This window comes from Scyliorhinus canicula, chromosome 6 (genome assembly GCF_902713615.1).
Source record: "Scyliorhinus canicula chromosome 6, sScyCan1.1, whole genome shotgun sequence".
Classification (NCBI taxonomy): domain Eukaryota; kingdom Metazoa; phylum Chordata; class Chondrichthyes; order Carcharhiniformes; family Scyliorhinidae; genus Scyliorhinus; species Scyliorhinus canicula.
In genome coordinates, this window is record NC_052151.1 from 17,035,688 (window position 1) to 17,048,874 (window position 13,187).

A 13,187-nucleotide genomic window follows, 5' to 3' on the forward strand; every position below is an offset into this window, starting at 1 on the left:
CTTCCACCACCTCCTCCGGCAGCAAGTTCCTGGCACCCACTACCCTCTGTGTAAAAAACTTACCTCATACATCTCCTCTAAACCTTGCCCCCTGCACCTTAAAGCTATGCCCCCTAGTAATTGACCCCTCTACCCTGGGAAAAAGTCTCTGACTATCCACTCTGTCTATGCCCCTCATAATTTTGTAGCCCTCTATCAGGTCGCCCCTCAACCTCCTTTGTTCCAGTGAGAACAAACCAAGTTTATTCAACCTCTCCTCATAGCTAATGCCCTCCATACCATGCAACATCCTGGTAAATCTCTTCTGCGCCCTCTCCAAAAGCCTCCACATCCTTCTGGTAGTGTGACAACCAGAATTGAACACTATACTCCAAGTGTGGCCTAACTAAGGTTCTATACAGCTGCAACATGATCTGCCAATTTTTATACTCAATGCCCCGGCCAATGAAGGCAAGCATGCCGTATGCCTTCTTGACTACCTTCTCCACCTGTGTTGCCCCTTTCAGTGACCTGTGGACCTGTACACCTAGATCTCTCTGACTGTCAACACTCTTCAGGGTTCTGCCATTCACTGTATATTCCCGACCTGAATTAGACCTTCCAAAATGTACCAGGGTGACATTAATAGACTAATTGTGTTTGATATGGGCTGGTCTTGTCGAGCCCGTATTTCAACATGCCGTTGTGTGATTTGAACCGATGACCTCTGGGTTTGTTGGTCTAGGATTACCAAACCCAAATTGGTTCGGCTTCTTGCTGCTAATCTGATGACACCTGGTGGAAAGTGCCTGAACCTTCAGCACAGAAGGGATTTAAAACAAAATTGATATACAAGCTCTTTTTCTCAACAAAGACTTACATAGCTTGACATAGCTGGGCAGCACGGTAGCACAGTGCTTAGCACAGTTGCTTCACAGCTCCAGGGTCCCAGGTTCAATTCCCGGCTTGGGTCACTGTCTGTGCGGAGCCTGCACATTCTCCCCGTGTCTGCGTGGGTTTCCTCCGGGTGCTCCGGTTTCCTCCCACAGTCCAAAGATGTGCAGATTTGGTGGATTGGCCATGATAAATTGCCCTTAGTGTCCAACAAGGTTAGGTGGGGGTTACTGGGTTACGGGGATAAGGTGGAGGTGGGGTTATCGGGTTACGGGGATAAGGTGGAGGGTGCTCTTTCCAAGGGCTGCTGCAGACTCGATGGGCAGAACGGCCTCCTTCTGCATTGTAAATTCTATGATTGCCAGTTCAATAATGTATAGGCCTTAGGCCTCTCTGCCAGTCCTGCCATGGGCAGATCCTACACTCCCTGCCAGTTCCATTGAGTCCCTACAGTGCGGAAGGAGGCCATTAGGCCCATCGGGTCTGCACTGACCTTCCAAAAGAGCACTCCACCTCGGCCCACACCCCCGCCCTATTCCCGTAACCCCACGCACGGATCACGTCGAATCCACCTAAACTCCACATGGACAGTGACCCAGGGCTGGGATCGAACCTGGGACCTCGTCGCCGTGACACGAAGGGCAATTTATCTTGGCCAATCCACTTAACCTGCACATCTTTGGATTGTGGGAGGAAACCGCAGGCACTAAGAGAACATGCAAACTCCACACAGGCAGTCACCCAAGGTTGGAATCGAACCCGGGTCCCTGGCGGTGTGAGGCAGCAGTGCTAACCACTGTGCCACCGTGCTGCCCCAGGTCCCTGGCGGTGTGAGGCAGCAGTGCTAACCACTGTACCGCCGTGCTGCCCTTGGGCCTGGTGCTGGTCCCCTTGTCGATCAGTCTGATGTTACACCTGAAATTACTGTGCGTCTGAAATGTGATGATTTCAGTGGCCTGAATTCTGTTTTGTGTGGCAGGAATAACTTATTGTGGATTCACACCATTTTTGGAGTGATTTACCTGCTCCTCACCATCTTCGTTCTGAGGCATCACACCTCTAGTATACAGCCCGGTGAGGATGATGTGGTAAGTTAGTGTTTCCAACTCTTTGCTCAGACTCAGAACGTGTGTTCTCGTGGCCTGCCAGTGCTGGCGATGCGAGATTTCATAGCCGAGCCTGTAATTGTCCTTGTGCAAGGGGATTGGTAGAGGTGTACAAAGTTACCGCTGCAGTAAATGGGGAGAGACAGTCCCAGTGGCAGATTGGTTGGCAAACAGATGACACAGGGTGAGTGGTAAAAGAGCCAGAGGTGACATGGGGAACCTTTTTAATGCAGGAAGTCGTTATGATCTGGAACGCACTGCCTGGGAGTGGCAAGCAGATTCTAAAGAGAATTGGGCAAATACTTGCTGGGGATAAATAAATGCAGGACGTTGGGGAAAGAACGGGGAGTGGCATTAATTGGATAGGTATACCAACAGAGATGTTTGCAAGGACTTGGGACTGTAGGAGTTCCCATGGCAACAGCATCCGTTTGGGCGTACAGGGCGTCGGTAAAGCTGAACTTAACTGTGCGAGTTGCTGAGTTCCTAAGCTCAATGAATACTGATTGATGAAATGATGGCGGGTCATCATTTCACGAGGGGCTGGTTTAGCTCACTGGGCTAAATCGCTGGCTTTTAAAGCAGGCCAGCAGCACGGTTTGATTCCCGTACCAGCCTCCCTGAACAGGCGCCGGAATGTGGCGACTAGGGGCTTTTCACAGTAACTTCATTGAAGCCTGCTCGTGACAATAAGCGGTTTTCATTTCATTTCAAGAACTCTATGATACAGCGCTGCCGTGCAAATATCGGAGGCTTCCTTCAATGGAACATTGCTGAATAAGCTAACATTCAATCACTGAATATTTTTTTTTTTTTAAATTTAGATTACCCAATTATTTTTTCCAATTAAGGGGCAATTTAGCGTGGCCAATCCACCTACTCCGCACATTTTTGGGTTGTGGGGGCGAAACCCACGCAGACGCGGGGAGAATGTGCAAACTCCACACAGACAGTGACCCAGAGCCGGGATCGAACCTGGGACCTCAGCGCCGTGAGGCGGTTGTGCTAACCACTAGGCCACTGTGCTGCCCCAATCACTGAATATTGACAGATTTAAAAAAAAAAAATTTAGAGTACCCAATTCATTTTCTCCAATTAAGGGGCAATTTAGCGTGGCCCAATCCACCTACCCAGCACATCTTTGGGTTGTGGGGGCGAAACCCACGCAGACACGGGGAGAATGTGCAAACTCCACACGGACAGTGACCCAAGAATGGTCCACTCCTGCTGCTATTTATTGGAGAACCCAAGTTCAAATCCCACCAGGGGCATCCAGAAATCCCATCAAAATGAATTCACTGGGAATCAGGGGGAAAAACTCTCCACGGGTTTGAGGCTGATAGAGGTCAATCATCTCAGTCCCTGGACATCACTGCAGCAGTTCCTCAGAGTAGTGTCCCAGGCCCAACCATCTTCAACTGCTTCATCAGTGACCTTTCCCCCATCATAAGGTCAGAAGTGGAATTATTTGCTAATGATTGTACCATTCTTAACACCTCAGATACTGTTGCAGTCTGTGTCTATATGCAGCAAGACCTGGATAACTTTCAGGCGTGTGCTGATATGTGCCAAGTTACATTTGTGGCACACAAGTGCCATAGAATCATAGAATACATACAGTGCAGAAGAAGGCCATTCAGCCCATCGGGTCTGCACCGACCCTCCGAAAGAGCCCCCATGCTCCCACCTTAACCCCATAACCCAGTAACCCCACCCAACCTTTTGGACACTGGAGGAAATATAGCATGGCCAACCCACCTAACATCTTTGGACTATGGAAGGAAACCAGAGCACCCGGAGCAAACCCATACAGACACAGTGACAACATGCAAACTCCACACAGACAGTCAAAGAACAAAAGACAAAGAAAATTACAGCATAGGAACAGGCCCTTTGGCCCTCCCAGCCTGCGCCGATCCAGATCCTTTATCTAAACCTGTCGCCTATTTTCCAAGGATCTACTTCACTCTGTTCCTCGCCCGTTCATATATCTGTCCAGATGCATCTTAAATGATGCTATCGTGCCCGCCTCTACCACCTCTGCTGGTAAAGCGTTCCAGGCTCCCACCACCTTCTGCGTAAAAAACTTTCCACACACATCTCCCTTAAACTTTCCCCTTCTCATCTTGAAATTGTGACCCCTTGTAATTGACAACCCCACTCTTGGAAGTCATCCAAGGTCGGAATTAAACCAGGCGCTGTGAGGCAGCAGTGCTAACCTCTGTGCCACTGTGCCGCCCACTATCTCGAGACTAACTCTAGCATCATTCAATGGCATTATCATCGTACGGTCTCCCATTATCAACATCCTGGGGGTTTCCATTGACCACAAATTGAACTGGACTAGCCATATTAATACTTTGGCTACAAGAACAGTTTTGAGAAAAAGAGCTTGGGTGTATCTGTGTTTGCAGTGAGCTGGATCTGCTGTGATCTCTGCCAGGAAAGACTATCTCTGAATCATTTGGGTGATTTAAACTCATAATAGTAATGTCTTGAACCTGATGTGTTTCTGTTTAAAGGTGTTAAGTCCTTTGGAGGTTTGAAGGAACATTTTGAGGGATTATTTAGTGTTGTATTATTTCCGGGGTTAGCTTTGAAGGGGTGTTAAGGGATCCAATGTTCATTTAAAAAGGTTAAGTTGAATTCATGGAATAAACATTGTTTTGTGTTTATAAACCCACGTGTCCATAATTGTAATACCACACCTGGAGACCAAGCCGTGTGCTTCAAAAGCAACAATACATTAAAGGAGAGGTTGGTTGAACTCCATGATACATTTTGGGGATCTGAAAACACCGCTCCCATAACACAAGATACAAGGCAGCAACTCGTCAAAGTTCCTTCGACAGCACCTTTGGAACCTGTGAACCCTCTCACAGAGAAGGACACAATCAGCAGATGCATGGGAACCCGAGCACTGGAGGTTCCCCTTTAAGCCACTCACCACCCTGACTTGGAAATCTGTCGCTGTTCCTTCACTATTGCTGTGAAGGAATCCTGGAGCTCCCTCACTAGCAGCACAGTGGGCGTTCCCCCTGCAACGGTTCAAGTAGGCGACAGACCCACACCCCATGAAAGAATAAAATGGGAACTTGTACCAGTTTGAACTCAGTTTTAAATAAAATCTTGAACTAAACGTGACCAAGAAGCTGATGATTCTTCTAAAACCCAACTGATTCATTCATGTCCTCGAGAGAAGAAAACATCATATTTTGAAATGGTCTGGCCTATATCTGACTCCAGTCAAAAACCAACATGATTGACTCTAAACTGCCCTCGAACAAGTCACTCAAAACCACTACTGAGGAGAGCTGATGCCAATTCAAGTACAAGGTCATTAGCAAATAATCAGCACTTTCTCAGTGTACCGAGAGATGGACAATAGGGGCTGGTTTAGCACAGTGGGCTAAATAGCAGGCTTGTGGTACAGAACAAGGCCAGCATCGCGGGTTCAATTCCCGTACCAGCCTCCCCGAACAGCCGCCGGAATGTGGCGACTAGGGGCTTTTCACAGTAACTTCATTGAAGCCTACTTGTGACAATAAGCTATTATTATTAATAAAAGGGAAGCACGGTGGTACAGTGGTTAGCATTGCTGCCTGCGGCGCTGAGGACCCGAGTTCGAATCCCGGCCCTGGGTCACTGTCCATGTGGAGTTTGCACATTCTCCCCGTGTCTGCGTGGGTTTCGCCCCCACAACCCAAAGATGTGCAGGTTAGGTGGATTGACCATGCTAAATTGCCCCTTAATTGGAAAAAATAATTGGGTACTCTAAATTTATTTTTAAAAAAAATTATTATTAATAAATATTGCGCTTGCCGGGGATGCCCACATCCTGGGAGAGTAAAAAATAATACTGGCTGCTCCAAGGAAGCCCTACCATTGCTGGCTCGACGCCAACCAACCCTCAAACTGTAATATCTGACTGGGCAGGTCACCAGGGCACAGCTGGTGCTTCCAGATGTAAATATCCGAATGAGCAGACTGATCCAGTCTGGATAATAACAGGAAGGGAAATGAGCTGGTTTTTACTCGGATAATAACAGCTTTATCTCAACAACAAAGACTCCTACATCAGACTCCTATTTATTGACTACAGCTCCGCCTTCAACACCATAATCCCAACCAAGCTCATATCAAAGCTCCAAAACCTAGGGCTTGGCTCCTCACTCTGCAACTGGATCCTTGACTTTCTGACCAACAGACCACAATCAGTAAGAATGAACACCAACACCTCCTCCACAATAATCCTCAATACCGGGGCCCTGCAAGGCTGTGTACTTAGCCCCCTACTCTACTCCCTGTACACACACGACTGCGTGGCAAAACTTGGTTCCAACTCCATCTACAAGTTTGCTGACGATACGACCATAGTGGGCCGGATCTCGAATAACGACGAGTCAGAATACAGGAGGGAGATAGAGAACCTGGTGGAGTGGTGTAGCGACTACAATTTCTCCCTCAATGCCAGCAAAACTAAAGAGCTGGTCATTGACTTCAGGAAGCAAAGTACTGTACACACCCCTGTCAGCATCAATGGGGCCGAGGTGGAGATGGTTAGCAGTTTCAAATTCCTAGGGGTGCACATCTCCGAAAATCTGTCCTGGTCCACCCACGTCGACGCGACCACCAAGAAAGCACCTCTTCTTCCTCAGGAAACTAAGGAAATTCGGCATGTCCACATTAACCCTTACCAACTTTTACAGATGCACTATAGAGAGCATCCTATCGGGCTGCATCACAGCCTGGTATGGCACCCAGTCCATCACACAAACCTGCCTCCCATCCATTGACTCCATCTGCACCTCCCACTGCCTGGGGAAAGCGGGCAGCATAATCAAGGATCCCTCCCACCCGGCTTACTCACTTTTCCAACTTCTTTCATCGGGCAGGGGATACAGAACATAGAACATAGAACATAGAACATAGAACAGTACAGCACAGAACAGGCCCTTCGGCCCTCAATGTTGTGCCGAGCCATGATCACCCTACTCAAACCCACGTATCCACCCTATACCCGTAACCCAACAACCCCCCCCTTAACCTTACTTTTATTAGGACACTACGGGCAATTTAGCATGGCCAATTCACCTAACCCGCACATCTTTGGACTGTGGGAGGAAACCGGAGCACCCGGAGGAAACCCACGCACACAGGGGGAGGACGTGCAGACTCCACACAGACAGTGACCCAGCCGGGAATCGAACCTGGGACCCTGGAGCTGTGAAGCATTTATGCTAACCACCATGCTACCCTGCTGCCCAGAAGTCTGAGAACACGCACAAACAGACTCAAAAACAGCTTCTTCCCCACTGTCACCAGACTCCTAAATGACCCTCTTATGGACTGACCTCATTAACACTACACCCTGTATGCTTCATCCAATGCCGGTGCTTATGTAGTTACATTGTATACCTTGTGTTGCCCTATTATGTATTTTCTTTTATTCCCTTTTCTTCCCATGTACTTAATGATCTGTTGAGCTGCTCGCAGAAAAATACTTTCCACTGTACCTCGGTACACGTGACAATAAACAAATCCAATCCAATCCCAGCAGAGGGGAGGAGGAAGGTGGGAGACAACATTGGGGGTGGTGGTGGGGTTGGGGGACGAATCGCTGAGTTTAAACTTTTGCCAACCTGCATCAAAAGAACTTGGATAAGTGCCCGTCTATGGGAAGAAGGTATATAGCCCAAATCACACAAACAGAAACTTTGCATATGTTGTCTGCCTGGTCATTTGGAGTCTTCCTCAGGCATATCAAAGACTCCTCTTCATGATTCTCCACTGCTCAATCTCTGCTTTCCCACAGCTCTGAGAACTTTGCATTCCCCCTCCTCAGGCCTTGTGTCCGTCTCCTACTTCACACCCCACCATTGGAGGCCCTGCCTTCAGCTGTCTGGGGCTGTAGCTCCCGAATTCCCACCCTCTTTGCATCTTTAACTCGTCAAGACTTTTTCCTCAAACATACCTCTTGTTGTAGTTTGAAGGCCTGGTTAGTTATTCCAAAGAGTTACATCTTTGACACACCTCTTTCATGCTGGTCTGTTTCCCTGTAACTAGTGACTTAATCCCTACATTAGGCTGGTGTGCCCATGATAACCTGTCAATGCACACAGAGATTCACCCATCACAACCATCATAAACACACGGCTCGAATGGTTCGAAGTATACTCACTCCATCGTGGGCTTGTGTGATGATTCAACAAGTTGATCAGTGAGCAGCTGACCATATTATTTATTTATCCATTCACAGGATGTAGGCACTGAGACAAATTTCATAGAATCTCGACAGTGCAGAAGGAGGCCACCCGGCCCATCGACGTCTACACCGACCCTCCAAAGGAACAGCCCACTCCCCCACCCCATCCCCGCAACCCCACCCAACCTGCACATCTTTGGGCTATGGGAGGAAACCGGAGCACCCGGAGGGAAACCCACGCACACACGGAAAGGGCAAACTGCGCAGTCACCAAGGCTGGAATTGAACCCGGGTCCCTGGCGCTGTGAGGCAGCAGTGCTAACCACTATGCCACCGTGCTGCCAGTATTGCTGGAAAGGCCAGCATTTATTTATTTATTTAATTTAGAGTACCCAATTCATTTTTTTCCAAATAAAGGGGCAATTTAGCATGGCCAATCTACCTATCCTGCACATCTTTTGGGTTGTGGGGGCGAAACCCTCGCAAACACGGGGAGAATGTGCAAACTCCACACGGTCAGTGACCCAGGGCCGGGATCGAACCTGGGACCTCGTCGCCGTGAGGCAGCAGGGCTAACCCACTGCGCCATCTTGCTGCCCTAGGCCAGCATTTATTGCCCATCCCTAACTACCCTCGAGAAGGTGAGTGGTGAGCAATGTTCTTGCAGCACTGCAGTGTTGTTATGGAGGGAGTTTCCATTGACTGCAAAGGAATGGCGATACAGTGTGTCTGTGTCTGCTGTCTCTCTAGATGGTAGAGGTCACGGATTTGGTTAGTGCTGTCAAAAATGTCTTGGTGAGTTGTGGGAATTGCAGTGAAATAGAAAGTTCGCAGTGGTGTCCTGGCCAATATTGATTGAATCTGTAAAAATTCAATCTGCCCATTATCACACTGTTGTGGGATATCGCTGTGCTCAAAATGGCTGCTGCCTCCACTCTTCAAAAAGTACTTTCTTAGTTTTAAAGGGTTTTAAGGATGTCTCGAGGTTGTGAAAGGCATTATAGAACTATTGGTCTTTGTGTTTGACTGTGTGTACATGCCTTGGTTGCTCATTGTACCCATCAGTAAGGTTCAGCTGATGTTTCTGTGTAAAGCTGGCTCCTTTAACATTCATTATCAGTATTGGCCTTGAGGTTGGACATGAGTGGGCAGCACGGTGGCGCAGTGGGTTAGCACTGCTGCCTCACAGTGCTGAGGTCCCAGGTTCGATCCTGGCTCTGGGTCACTGTCCGTGTGGAGTTTGCACATTCTCCCCGTGTCTGCGTGGGTTTCGTCCCCACAACCCAAAGATGTGCAGGCTAGGTGGATCGACCACGCTAAATTGCCCCTTAATTGGAAAAAATGAATTAGGTACTCTAAATTTATTTTTAAAAACGTGTTTGGGCATGAGTGCTCAGAAAAACTAGTCCAAACAGGCCAATCACCCTCACTTGGCAACGTTGCTGCGACTAACTCAGGCTAACCCGAGATCTGAGAGAAGACAAATTGGTCCAATTGTTCACTTGACATAACTGGAACGATAACCTCAGTGCAATGACTAGCAAAATGTCTGACTTTTATCTGGACATATGTTTAAATCTGCCTCTCTCTTCCCAGGTGAAGCGCACTTTATTTATAACTGGGATGCCGAAGGAAGCCAGTGAGGAGATGATAGCCAGACACCTCAGGTAGGTTGTCTCAAGCCCTGTGCCACTGCCCTGTCCTTATCAGCTTTCTTTCTTTTTTTTAAATATTTACAGTACCCAATTATTAATTTTTTTCCAATTAAGGGGCAATTTTAGCATTGCCAATCCACCTAACCAGCACACCTTTGGGTTGTGGGGGTGAAACCCACGCAGACACAGGGAGAATGTGCAAACTCCACACGGACAGTGACCCAGGGCCGGGATTTGAACCCAGGTCCTCAGTTCCGCAGTCCCAGTGCTAACCACTGCGCCACCGTGCTGCCCTACCTTATGAACTTTAACCAGAGCCGTACTGCAGCCTTGCTCAGCAAGGTATAAACGTGACAGGAGTGGGAGCTGGAACTGTGCATGTGCTGCGGAGGGTGAGCTACTTTTCTGCGATCAAATTACAGGAGGGCCAGAATTGAGGGAGCTTTATTCTGTATCAAACCTGTGCTATACCTGCCCTTGGAATGTTTGATGGGATACCGTAAAGGTAACTTTTAACTCTGCATTTCATTTGTGCTGAACCCATCCTGGGAGTGTTTGATGGGAATGATTAAAGGGTAACTTCATTTGCATCTAATCTGTGCTGTCCATATCCTGGGACTGTTTGGCACCCATAAAAGAATTAATACTGTGGCGAGCCTACAGGTGTTTAGAAAGTACAGGGGTGAAGTACAAATGGAAATGAGGAAGGCAAAGAGAGGATACAAAATATGTTGGGAAGTAAAATCAAACAAAATCCTAAAGTGTGTTACCAAAACATTAAGAGCAAGAGAATAACTAAGAAAAAGGTAGGGCCTTTGAGAGATTTACATGGTAACTTGTGGGTTGATTCAGATGTGGGCAGAATGCTTTGTCTCTGTCTTCACTCAGGAGAGGGTTAATTCAGACATTCTAGTTAAAGAAGAGCGTGAAATATTAGAAGCAATAAGTTTAGTGAGGGAGGAGGTATTGGAGGGTGATAAATCACCAGGGCCAGATGGATTGTATCCCTGGCTGTTGAAGGGTGCCAGGGAGGAAATAATAGATGTTTTGAGGATCATTTTACAATCTGCATGAGATACAGCGATGGCCCAGAGGATTGGAGGTCTGTGAATGTTGCATCATTATTTAAAAAGGGTGCGAAGGAGAGGCCAGAAAATTACAGATCGGTCAATCTGACTTTGGTGGTGGGCAAATTATTGGAAACAATTCTGAGAGACAGGGTGATGCGACCATCAATTCACTCGGAGACTCGAGTCGAAGTAAACAGTGGTTTTAATCAGCTTACAACTTTGCCTGCCTGCGACTGGTACATCACTGAAGGCGGTCCCACAGGTCAGCTGCTCTTATACTCCCTATAAGGGACGGAGCCATGGGCGGAGCCCATACATGCTCCACATCTCTACCTGTGGGTGAAGCCACACAGTGGCCCATAGATGGAGCCCACAGGGTTAATAGCATGGTATAATGCAACACAGTATACTGGTGAATTAATAGTACTTATACATTCATCACACAGGGTGAATTGTTACAAAGGCACAGGTTGATCAGAGATAGTCAAAATGGTTTTGTTAGGAGAGGATAGTGCCTTACTAAATGAATAGAATTGTTATGAGGCAGTAACCAGGAGGATCGATGAGGGTAGAGTAGTGGATGTTGTCTACATGGATTTCAGTAAGGCATTTAACAAGGTCCTATATGGCCAGAAACGTGTGACCTCGGGGGAAGGAGGCAGGTTGGATCTAAAATTGGCTCAGTGACAGGAAACAAACGCTTGAAACGAGGTAAATATGAGTAGGAGGAGGCCATTTGACCCTTTGAGCCTGCTCTGTCATTCATCACGATCATGGCTGATCATCCAACTCAATAGCCTGTTCCGGCCTTCCCTCCATATTCAGCTATCACGGGAGAGTGGATAGGCTGGGATTGTTTTCCTTGGAACAGGAGAAGCTGAGGGGGGGGGACCTGATTGAGGTGTATAAAATTGAGGGGCATAGATAGATGGATAGGAAGGAATCTCCCCTGAGGGTCAATAGCCAGGGGGCATCAAGTTAAGGGAGTCAAGTGAAGTGAGGAAAAGCTTTTTCACCGAGAAGGTGGTTGGAATCTGGAACTAACTGCCTGAAAGGGTGGGATAGGCAGGAACCCTCACCACATATAGATGAGCACAAGGTTGCAGGCCAATCCTGGAAAATAGGAGGAGAGTAGTTAGGTACTTGAAGGCTAGCATGGCGATGATGGGCCGAAGAGCTTCTTTCCGTGCTGTCAAAACGCTATGTCTCTCTCTATGACTGTATGTGGACTCTCCAGTAAGTGAACTGTACCTCCTTCCACACACTGCGTTCTAAGCTATACTCTTTCTCCCCCATTCCCAGGGAAGCCTACCCTACGTGCACTGTCCTGGAAGTCCAGCTCTGTCACGAAGTGGCAAAACTGGTGGAACTGAATACGGAGTGGTAAGAAGCATAAACTGGAAGAACGTGTTATTGACGCAAGCCTTTGTTGGTTTGACAGATTTTACAGCACTGGTGGATTTCTCATGGTCCTCCTGAGCAGCGCTGTACTGTAATGGTCTAGCCGCACCATCCTTTAAGCCTGGCTTTTTAAAAGTTTTTTTTTAAAATTTAGATTAGCCAATTATTTTTTCCAATTAAGGGGCAATTTAGCGTGGCCAATCCACCTACTCTGCACATTTTTGGGTTGCGGGGGCGAAACCCGCGCAGACACGGGGAGAATGTGCAAACTCCACACGGACAGTGACCCAGAGCCGGGATCGAACCTGGGACCTCAGCGCCGTGAGGCGGTTGTGCTAACCACTAGGCCACCGTGCTGCCCTAATGAGAGTATAGTTAATGATAACTGCTCGTCAATTCTTGAGATCAAGAAGTTGCTTGGAAATGTCAGGCTGCATGTCAGAAATGAAAATCGCTTATTGTCACAAGTAGGCTTCAAATGAAGTTACTGTGAAAAGCCCCTAGTCGCCACATTCCGGCGCCTGTTCGGGGAGGCTGATACGGGAATTGAACCAAGCTGCTGGCCTCGGTCTGCTTTACAAGCCCGCTGTTTAGCCCAATGTGCTAAACCAGCCCACAGGATGAAGTTCCCCTTTTTCATAACTGCCGTGATCCCGAGGCACTAGCACATTCTGCCTTTGTATCTATAATTGATATAATGGTGCTTATTCATTAGTGTGTAATGAGTCATCTGTTAAAATGGAGGCGTGTTCCTCGTTCAGGTGAGAGAGGTCAATGGCTGTCACATCGCTCCAGCTGCTCTCCCGTTTAGCTGTGTTTGGCCAGGGAAACTGCGAATTGGATTGACCATCAGTTTTAGGCCGCGAGCCAGGAGCAA

At 47.9% G+C, this 13,187-nt stretch overlaps 1 protein-coding gene across 3 annotated transcripts in view; it reads left to right on the forward strand.

Moving 5' to 3' along the window:
* Window positions 1-13,187, forward strand: part of LOC119967009 (CSC1-like protein 1) — a 132,180-nt gene that overhangs the window by 62,217 nt on the left and 56,776 nt on the right. For all 3 annotated transcript variants that reach the window (XM_038798999.1, XM_038798998.1, XM_038799000.1), the window contains exons 8-10: window positions 1,853-1,961; window positions 9,781-9,851; window positions 12,212-12,292. In XM_038798999.1, the coding sequence (XP_038654927.1) occupies window positions 1,853-1,961; window positions 9,781-9,851; window positions 12,212-12,292 (261 nt within the window). The remainder of the gene's footprint in view (window positions 1-1,852; window positions 1,962-9,780; window positions 9,852-12,211; window positions 12,293-13,187) is intronic.